Here is a 10553-nt window from a genome sequence, read left to right on the forward strand (position 1 = left end):
TGCCCGAATCGAACTCCCTAAATCGAAACTTGAACTTACCATTTCTTGCATACAAAAGTGCCTTGCCGAGTCCGCATCGGTCCATCCTCCTTCCACACCTCCGGTGATCTTCCATCTTCAAATGCAAAAACCCTAAAATTAAGAATTTTTCCCCTTTTTTCCCTCTTCCTAGTGATTTATGATTTTGACTTAAAACGCAGTATTCATGTATAATTTTGTTAGATATCATTCTGAGACTAAGGGTACGTTTGGTAACATTTTTGTTCTCGAGAACAATATGTGACGCTCCAAAACATCACGCCTAACACATGTCTCTTATGGTTATTAAATAGGCAAACGGAAGCTTAATTTGAACATTTCTTAACCATGAAAATCACACAAGTATAATTAAACTACTTATACTTCTTTATTTACATTACTTATCATAATTACAACTCCATTCTATAGTTCATATAATCACAAAAACAAAAGTTTGGATAGGTCGAGGTTGCCTATCTCCATACTATATTATACTCCAAAATTCTGCATGTACAAAAGATTGATGATGTCATAGATCAATAACTTCGCCCTCCGTTACGAGACCATCGTCATCAATGTCAAAACCCCTCAACGGGCCAACTAACTCGCCGTCGAGATTCCAATACCATGCGATAAATCGATAGGAAATCCACTCCATAAAACCCACATCGATCCACGTAGAAGAACTACATTTGGTATATAGTACTTCAAACTCAAGTACAAGAAAAGTTTCATAAACACATTCATAATACATGAGAACTCCAAAACGCAAAGGCTGTGGAAGATCCATCCTACACGTCTGAAAAATAAAGGAATGAGTCGAGATCCAGTAAATAAAATCTCTAGTTTTAAGTTAGGAAAATCATCTTACCACTTCACTTTGCACAAAACAACGTAAATGCATATCAACTAGTAAGTATACATAAAATTTGAATAAATGTCATACCTTTCCCATTTATATATGCCACAATAATCTAATCACTTCAAGGATGAGATTTCCAAGTTCAGATTTAACAATTTCATTTACCAATTATACTACACTTTAAGAAAACAAATCACACACCTTTTGAACATGTACAAAGCCAGCAAAATGAATTCAACAATCACCATATCCACAACATTATAGCACATCAAAATGGCATATCTCAACAACTAAGCTTAAAAATGTCCTAACTTAACTCTAGAGTCTTTACTTACCTCGCGCAAAATTTGAACAAGCCTAAGTTAAAGCGCCCTTGTAGATATTGGATCGTGTAGTGGTGAAAGTATAGTATCTTTGAAAGTTGAAGGTGAAGAAGAGAGTTACGGCTAAGATGAAAAATTCCCTTTGATGTTACCAAGATGAAAATGATGTATAGGATTCTAGGTGGAAGAATGCATGCACTCATAGGTGGCAATTCTTCACTCAATCCACTGCCAAGTGTAAGAAATGAAGATATATTAGAGATGACCAATAGTCAAGGGCAATGATGGCTTATGGTAATATGTCAAATTAGTGCATGTGGCTAAGCTTAAGAGTAGCATGTGGCTATGCATTAAACCTCCAATTGCCACGTTAAGCTCTTGGTGTCTTTTAAGAGGAGTTTTTGTGGGAAATTATAAAGAAAACATAATCTCTTCTACCTTTAACACAATATTATAAATAATTAAATATTATCACTTATTAATTAAAGTTTAAACTAATAATATCACCCATCATCTACTAATACAATGGTAAATTAATTAACATTGCTTTACTATTAACATACACATCAACGCTTACAAATTTTTAAACTTTTAATACGTCGAACTCGGATTGATTACGTTCCAAAAAATCATTCTCCGCGCCCCTACAAAATTCACTATCCTACTAAAATTTCTACGTGTCCACCCGAATTCTATGCTAAATTATACTTAGCTTTTAAATCTAAGTATCATTACTGGAAACGAATATTTCTAAATATCACGTAAATACTATTTCGAAAATTCCGAATGTCTCACAATTGCTCTTCTGAAATAGTTTTTTCTTTTTAGTCCCTAGACAAGTTTTTGAGCAGAAGAACGCATTTGATAATTGTACAAAATTTCTATTATTGGAATAGAAAAAGAATAAAAAAGCGTTTGGTACAGCACTAAAAAAAATTTTATGATGTGGATTTTTTAAAAAAAATTTAAAGTTTTTTTTCCTCCCTTCTTCTTCCTTCCTTGTCTTTGACCGATCGCCTGCCATCATCGAAGCCCGACTACCGACTAGAGGAGGAAGAAGAAGGGAGGCAAAAAAAGAAGATGAGCTTGTTTCATAATTTATTTACGAAAACAAAGAAACAGATTTTTTTTACTTATTGTTTTTGTCCGAATCTATTATCTAACCACTTTTTTATTTCCGAGAATAGAAAAATTAACTGACACTACCAAATGGATTTTTATTCTTTTTCTATTCTGGAAAATAAAAAAATAGAAAAAAAACATGATGGTTACCAACACATGCCCTAAAAAGTCTATGGAACGAGCACAAAAATGCGCGCACAACCCGGATGTGTTCATCAACCCGGCCGATATTTCTCTAGCGACGAGCCAAGGGGTCATTCGACTCAAAGCCATCCGGGGTAAAATCGATCGAGATGAGGTCGACTCTGGGGCAATACTTTTTGAATCGGGTAATAGTTTCAAGGGGAGTGTTCCTTTTTTGGGAATTTCTCCTGATTTTCTCTTCTCACTTCCATTTGACAACCAAGAACTCAAAAATTTCCCCAACTTTGACCAATTTTCCCCATTCCCTCACATCATCAATCTGGCACACACCCTCTTGAGCAAAAGCTTTGGGAGATCAAAATAAGGAGGGAGAAATGGAGGGGATTGTGAAATTGGTGCAAGAAATCGGCGCACGATCGAACTTCCGCAGCGTTCTTTAAAAGAAGAAAAAGAAGAAGAAAAGAAGAAGTGAGTGAGAGAGAGAGAGAGAGCATAGGAGAGCGACCAAGAACGAAGAGAGAGAAAGAGAGGAGAGAGAGAGAGACAGAGACAGAGACAGGGGAGCGTAGGATTAGCAGCGATCGAGGGACGCAATCTAGTGAAGGCAGCTCCCCCCGCAGATCAAAGGGCCCTCCCGACACGAAGCTCGTCAGCAATTCGTCCTTCCCCCGCCCGCGCGACGACGGAACTCGGGTTTTCGGAGCGAACATCGGCCAGCTGGGTGTCCGAAGCTCTGCGCGCGCGCGTGCCCAAGATTCGGCTCCGCCATTGCTCCCGTCGGGCACCGCCCGCCCTCTTGAAATCCCCCGCCGGCTTCGCGGGTCGGAGTTTCGAATCAATCTGCGGACACCCTTTTGCGCGTACGCTCTTCCTCCCTCGCTCGCGTCCTCCATTGTGCTCGCTCTGTGCGATTGGGTGGGTTCTTTCGTTCGTTGGGGGCTTTCTGCTCTGTTTCTTGCTTGGGATTTCCCGGGCTTTCCGATCTCTCGTGCTGGACTTTGATTCGAAGGTCTGGAAGTGAGTAGCTTTCTGAGTGGGGTGTGTGTGTGTGTGGCAATGGGTGCTTCTTGGCACGGGCGAGTAACTTTAATTTGATGTTTTCTGTAGCAGAGACGGAGCACCGCCATTGGATGATTCAAAATTTAGGGTTTCTGATTCTTGCGGTCGGGTGGCGTGGCTTGATTTGAAGTGGCCGAATGTGCCGGAACCTGCTTCGCTCGCGAGGTTTTTCTGTCTTTTGTTGAAGATATGAGACTTGGTTTTGCTCCGTGTTGTTCCTGGGTTGGTCGATTCTGTGTTCTTTGGAAACTTAAGTATCACTTGTGAGTTTGTTATTGGGAATTCGGGATCATGATACGTAGTGGAGAGTCTTTGCGCGCCCCTTTTTCCCTGACAAGTTCCAGTCGGTCGTTCTTGCAATGAGTGGTCTTCAGATGAGAGAATTTTGGGTTTCTGGGAGGTGGCGAGAACTTTGATTTTGACTTTGATTGGGTGCTGCATTTACTCAAAAGTGCTTCTTGGATAACTCCATTTCGAAGAAATGCAACTGCAGCAGAGCTCGAGAATCGATCTAGTTGACCTGAAAGCTCAAATAGTCAAGAGGTTAGGAGTAGAGAGGTCAAAACTGTACTTTTATCATTTGGATAGGTTTTTGAGCCAGAAGCTGAACAAAGTTGAGTTTGACAAGCTATGCTGTCGGGTGCTTGGGAGAGAGAATCTTTCACTTCACAATCAATTGATACGGTCGATACTGAAGAACGCATTCCAAGCCAAAATTCCACCTCCATCCATTTCTCCAGATCCAAAAAGTTCACTTAGGAGAGAAGATGGACATGAGCAAAGTTTGTCGGTCATCCCGAATCAAAATCCAAATGTTTCTGTGTGGTCTAATGGTGTCCTTCCTCTGTCCCCTAGAAAGGTTAGGTCTGGAATCCGTGATCGCAAATTCAAGGATCGGCCAAGTCCTTTGGGACCAAATGGCAAAGTGGATTGCTTGTCTCATTCTGCAGGTATTGAAGAGAGTGGTAGGAAGGTTGTCAGGGAGAATGGTGAGTTGACCCCGCGAGATTACCAGAGACCATTGCAGCATATTCGGTCAGTTACTCGGCCTCCTGAGGATGAAACGGAAGGATCAATTCAGCAACCAATAAATAAATATAGGGTACACGGCAAAGATCAGACACTTGTTCCTGTTCTTGAAGAAAGGGAAGATGTGGAGCAGGTACACATTTTAGATTCTGCAAGAAATCCTCTGGTTGCCCCCCTTGGTATCCCATTCTGCTCTCCTAGTATAGGTGGCGGCACTAGAAGTTTTCCTGTGGGAAGCAATGGTGATTATGCTAGCTGTTACGATTATGGTCAGCTGTTCGACTCAGAAACACTGAAGAAACGAATAGAGCAGATTGCAGCAGGTCAGGGAATTGGAGGGGTCTCACAAGATTGTGCGAATATCTTGAACAGTTCTTTAGATGTATACTTGAAACAGTTGATCAGGTCTTGTGTTGAGTTGGTTGGAGCAAGGTCCGGAAATCCAAAAGGGCATCCTCTTCAGAAGCTGCAGGTACCAGGAAGGGTCAGCATGGGCATGTCCCAATCAAAAAATCACTTGGCTACACGAGGTAGTAGCTCTGTAGTAGGAGGCATGCAGGAAGAGAGTTCGCCAAGCTCTATATCCTTGCTTGATTTCAAGACTGCAATGGAGTTAAACCCACAGCAACTTGGAGAAGACTGGCCATTGCTGCTTGAAAAAATTTCCATGCGTTCATATGAGGAATGAGATGAGATGGTCTTTGTCAATATATTCTTCTTAGACAGTCCATTGCGCTCAATAGAAGTCTTCAGAAAAGTGGCTGTGTTCTGATCCCTCGTTCTTGGTCTTATCAAGTACGTGCCTATGTTTCAATCTGCATTTGCCTGCTGCAGTGAATGGGGGAAGTCAGAATTAAGTGACAGAGGTGCTTCATTGAAGATCCCTTTGTTAATTGCTCTGTCAAACGTTTTGCGTTGTGGTTGGCTCGTTTGCTTAGTCAGTGCAGAGCTCCTGCTCTCCCGCAACGCATTGTCCATGAGAATGAATTCTAAGGATCTTCGAGGTTTATCTTGCATTGATTTATAAAGGTAAACCCTGTGCAGTAGTAGAGTTTCGCAGTTTCTAATGTTTACTTTTGTAGATTGTCAAATAGTTGATCAACTTTGATCTATATGTTTATTGACATTTTATATCATATCATAGGATTTAGATCATTGTGAAGATAACCTGGATCAACCAAGGGTTGGAGACTCCAGATTATTTAAATACTTTGCAAAGATGGAGAATGTATCATCAAGGGGTTGCCATTCGTCTGGCAGTGTTCATTTGAAAAGCAATTGCTCTATCAGTATCGTGAATGTGCAAAAGTGAAGGCGTTAAAGCATTGATTTCATGAGGAGATCAAATAGTGTGCTTTGACTAGAAAACTATCATTCAGGTGAATCTTCATTCTGGCTGGGCCTTTGAAACATCTTCGCCATTTAATTGAAACTGTTGAAAAATCGGCGACGGCTTTCGAGCTGTATTAAGTGCATAATCAATAAAAGAGTTCCAAAAAATTTTGGTTCAGCTGTATAACGACAGTCAGTCACCCTTTCTCATGAGGATTTTGCACACCAGGTTGACATCCTTGACACTGCTAAATACTATGAAATGTGAATGAGTAAATGCAATTTCTGATGGTACGAGAATCTGTTGAGACTTTTACCAATTCCTGAAGGTCAATTGAATATAAAGATCTCCATATAGCGAGAACATTTTATGTTCAGTTGCCTTGTGAGAACATCAAATAGCAATGAATCCATCGTCACTTGTTTATTTTTCCTTAAGGATGTTGTCTTTTTATCATGGATTCATGGGCTTTGCACGAAGGATTAAATTTCATAGTTAGAAATCGATTTCTTTTTCCTTTCTTCCAGATGCTATTCTCTGTATAATTCATGCAAGCTACTTTTTAACACTTAAAGTTGTGCAGTCTCGACGTAGAAATGTCATGTTCAAACAAATTTAAGTCGCCCGGAGTCTATAGCTGCTTCTATTTCCCTATCTTCCTTGAGCTTCTCTAGTTCTATTTCAGTATGTAAGAATTGTTAGCTAACCCGAGTGCCTTCTTTTATATCAGGAAGAAGGGTGCATACTGGAAAAGTGCTCCCGATGTTACGTCAAAACTGAGCAAACATCTCCCCATTTGGGAGCATGTACTATCATCCCTACAATCACTTGTTTTAAATAGGTACATTTAGATTTTATTGAAGTCGAGAGATTAATAATTGTTCAATTTAAGACCGTCTAACCCCGGCTTTTGCTATACTGAATGCATTCCCTGTCTTTCTCAGATCCTGAAACTAAAAGCTAATTAATGTAGTCGAAGCTTTCACTTGTGAATTTGTATGATATCGCAAGTCAATACTGTCAATCCTTGTCAGGTCATACTACAAACGGAATCAGAGTGAACTCAGCATTTGGATCATGAGTCAACTCGCTGCGCTAGTTAAAAACGTGTGTTGTCTCGCGCTGAGTCGTTCTCATTTTCGAGTTGCTTTCTTCTCTAATGGGCCTCCTAAGAAAGCCTGAAGAAGATGCTCAAGCCATCTCAATATTATAGCCCACCGACCTTTAAACATCGTTTAAGAGCGCTTTTCCAACACTAAATGATGCTTTATAAAAGCCATGGATGCTCACAACCTTCGCTAGGTAGTCACTGTGGGAACAACCTGGTGGAAAATTATGAGCAGGGATGGAAACAGCCTTGTTTTATAAAGCCATGTAGGCTGACAAAATTCACTAGCTAGTCGACGAGGGACAGTTCAATCTCATCTTTTACATTTCTTTCATCTTTGATAGACACAATCAACTCCAATTAACCCCTATTACAAGTTATTAGTTTGAGAGAACAACCCCGAAATCTTGATATAAACCATTGGCTTTGAAGAAGATCCCCAACGAAGAATTTCTGTCTGTCAACAATTTTGAGTTTTATCATTTGTCATGTATTAAGATTTGTATATTTAATTTGATTTTGTTTGTGGTTATTGCATAGTATAATGGTTTCTTTTGGTTATTAGATTGAGTGATAAAATTGTTCATTGAGTGTATTGTTAATTTGATCCAATCTAAAAATCAATTAATTTTGTGGCATACATGCTTTTCATATCTAACTACATATCCTAAGAATATTTTTTGAAGTTTGCAAGATATTGTAAATCTGTGGTTCTATAAAAGATACAATTTAGCAAGCACCGGAGCACTTTTAGTAGAAGAGGTAATTTTGACTACTTTGGTCTAAATTTACTTACATTGGAGAACATACAATTTCTGACGGTCTCCCACTAGACTTGCATGCTTAATTTTCTGGTTGTTTGGCAATGACCTACAAACCTAATATAAACATAGACATCGGTGTATAGGTTTCAAATGTAACATATGTCGACCTTATGCATAGAATGTACTTTTATATTTAGACATATATAAACTACAGAAAGCCTACCCATCATTGAAAAGATTACATTTCATCCACTTGGCCTAACTCGAAAGTTTGTTACATTACCGATGAAGAAACCCTGAATTACATTGCCATATGTTTTTACAATGAGTTGGGGAATCGCGAATCATTTATTCTTATCTATAGCAAATGTAAGAAGGATAGACCAATCAATTTACAGTATTTGGCATGCCGTTTTATCTGTCAAATCTAAAGCCGTGCTCAGTTAGACGTGAAGTATGGGCAGGGTTTTTTTCTTGCTGGGCAATGAAATGTGGTCAATTGAGGATAGCGTCTAACCGATGACGGTTGGTTTTGTGAAATTTCCCTATCCTTAAGTAGACTCTTTTGGATCTCTATCTTCTCCCAAAATGCGTCTTCAGTGTAGATGAAGCAAATCAACAGACATTGTCCCTTAATAGAAACATGTTCTCTGAAAATTATAGTTCTGTGTAAATTGGTAGGTTTTGTGTATTCTTTGTGTCAGATTTGAGATTGAATGATTGAGTGTAATTATTGCGATGATGCTTTAATAGATGCACAATGGCATGTTTTGCTGGCTCAGTTTCTTAAGTGAGACCTGTCACCAATGGTCGTTTGATACACATAGAATTGATTGATCCCCTTATCTGCCCAATTTGGCAAGGAATTTGGACAAGTGTCATATTCACATTATTTATGGGAATGACAATTATATTCATGTACTCCGCATACTTATATGGGCGCGATATATTCATTTTTGACAATTGTTGTCTGGTGTCTTTGCCTATAGTTTCTTCAGTGGACATGGGTTTCTGTTTTTCATTTTGTGAACTTTGAATGGACACGGTTTCTCCAAGTGCATGAGCATTCAGATAGGACTTATTCACCCAGGTTTGAATAATGAAGTATATTGAAAGCTGTGGCCCAGGCATTTCTCAAGGAGACACCTTTTAGAAATGTACACTCATGACTTTTCAAATGAAATGTTCCTTTAATTAATCATTCACTTTAGCTCTAGAGGTTGCCGTGAAAAATATTCTTCAAGTTACATGCTCAAGGGGAATAGAAAGAAAATAGCAAGATTAAGTGATAAGGTCAGAAGCTGAATGCAAGTAAATAATGATAAGTTGAAGGGCACAAATCAGTTTGTGAGAGGTGCTTCTCTCAATACAGATCCCTCGTGAAGTATATACATGGGCTTGTGTGAGCATGGATATTAGTAGTCCAGCATTCTGCCTCATGAAAAAAGAAAAGCTTATCTACATGCTATGGTTATACCAGACTATAGCGAAGAAATCCAGCGAACATAATAAATGGAGTGATTATAAGTATATGTGTTTTTTGAGCTTGAATGACTTATGCTAACACCCACAGTGGAACGTCAGTCTTATAGTGATATAGGATTTTGATGCTGAACCCCAGCATCCTGGAAACTGGGTGTTGTATGAGTGGTTGGTTAAGGACACTAAATTTCCAGTTTCCTCAGGCTAGGCAGATAGGCATATCTGCTTTTTCCTTATATGGATACGTTTAGATCTTTAATTGCTATTTAAGCATATTAATTATCAATTCTCAAACATTCGATTAGACTGGTCCACAGATGAAGTGCTTGTGTTCCTTAATCTCTCAAGTAACCATGTTGGGTGTCGTCTTAGTGTGTTGTTGGATTTCCTTGTGTGTCCACCGATAAGGAATAAACAGAATTGGTGCTACACATGTAAAATTTCTCTTATCCAATGGATTTGGTGTTAATTATGTCATTCAGATGCGACATCAATGTACTGATTATGCCTAACATGGTTGTTAAAGATGCTTCTTGACTGGAGGGTTATGCAACCCTACCTCCATTGTTGTAGGTTTTTAGTTGTCTTTCTTCTATGAGACATGCAGTAGATGTCCTCTATTCACCGAACATTGATGATGTGATCTTTACTATTTTGGCAGAAAGAGAAGGATAGACAATTTTGGGCTACATCCTTGGCTGACTGAGGTACCCAAGTTGTGATTACTCTCCTGATAATAAAAAGTCAGGTTACAGAGAAATGCATATGCATACAGATGAGATCTCATGTTTGCGTGGTCGGACTCTAATACCAAACAGGAGTCACCGAATCAGCGGCTAGGTGGTTGAGGTAAACATGCAGATGGGCTTCAGCTGAAATTTTTGAATGGCCTTTGATGTTTTGGCTGTTCATTCACCTTGCCTTTCCTCTTTGGTTGAATCTTGCCCTGACTGTTAAGGTAAACAAGATTTGACATTTTGCCCTGACTGTTGCACTTATGTAGTATTTAATTTTATTCTTATTGTTCTGCTTGAGCCACTCCTAATATAAATGTACAGTTTGTAGATATAAACCGCATGCTCTGTATCCAATATAAATAATCTACAAAATGTCAAATCTTGTTATTTTGCCCTACTTAGGGAAGGGACTGTTGTATCGAGTAAATGAATGAGGCAGACATCTAATTGCACATCTCTCCTTGGTGATCCTTGCTGATTTAAATTATTAAATTGCCACGCTGCCAATACGAGAGTAACTTTTATAGTTATGTGATAGGCTGGTGTGGCGACAGAGTTTGTCGCAGTATATA

The 10553-nt window shown here is 39.2% G+C and overlaps 1 protein-coding gene across 4 annotated transcripts; it reads left to right on the plus strand.

Annotated features, from left to right (window-relative positions):
• Positions 1-2930: 2930 nt before the first annotated feature.
• On the plus strand, positions 2931-6731 carry LOC115671511 (uncharacterized). Of its 4 annotated transcripts, none has more exons than XM_056318698.1 (4): positions 2931-3486; positions 3577-5586; positions 5702-5936; positions 6621-6731. In XM_056318698.1, exon 2 carries the CDS (start codon positions 4010-4012, stop codon positions 5243-5245), a length of 1236 nt encoding a protein of 411 aa, XP_056174673.1. In that variant the 5' UTR covers positions 2931-3486; positions 3577-4009; the 3' UTR covers positions 5246-5586; positions 5702-5936; positions 6621-6731. The 4 variants fall into 4 exon arrangements, with proteins under 4 accessions (XP_056174673.1, XP_056174672.1, XP_056174675.1 ...); XM_056318697.1 differs by having other exon boundaries at positions 3580-5586; XM_056318700.1 differs by having other exon boundaries at positions 2931-3478.
• Positions 6732-10553: the final 3822 nt, after the last annotated feature.

The sequence above is a fragment of the Syzygium oleosum genome, unplaced genomic scaffold (assembly GCF_021117445.2).
Source record: "Syzygium oleosum isolate NSW1041296 unplaced genomic scaffold, Sole_v2.1 Sole_v2.16, whole genome shotgun sequence".
In the NCBI taxonomy this organism is placed as follows: domain Eukaryota; kingdom Viridiplantae; phylum Streptophyta; class Magnoliopsida; order Myrtales; family Myrtaceae; genus Syzygium; species Syzygium oleosum.

Coding starts and splice junctions, on each gene's coding strand:
- LOC115671511 (XM_056318698.1), top strand. CDS start 4,010: ATGCAACTGCAGCAGAGCTCGAGAATCGATCTAGTTGACCTGAAAGCT.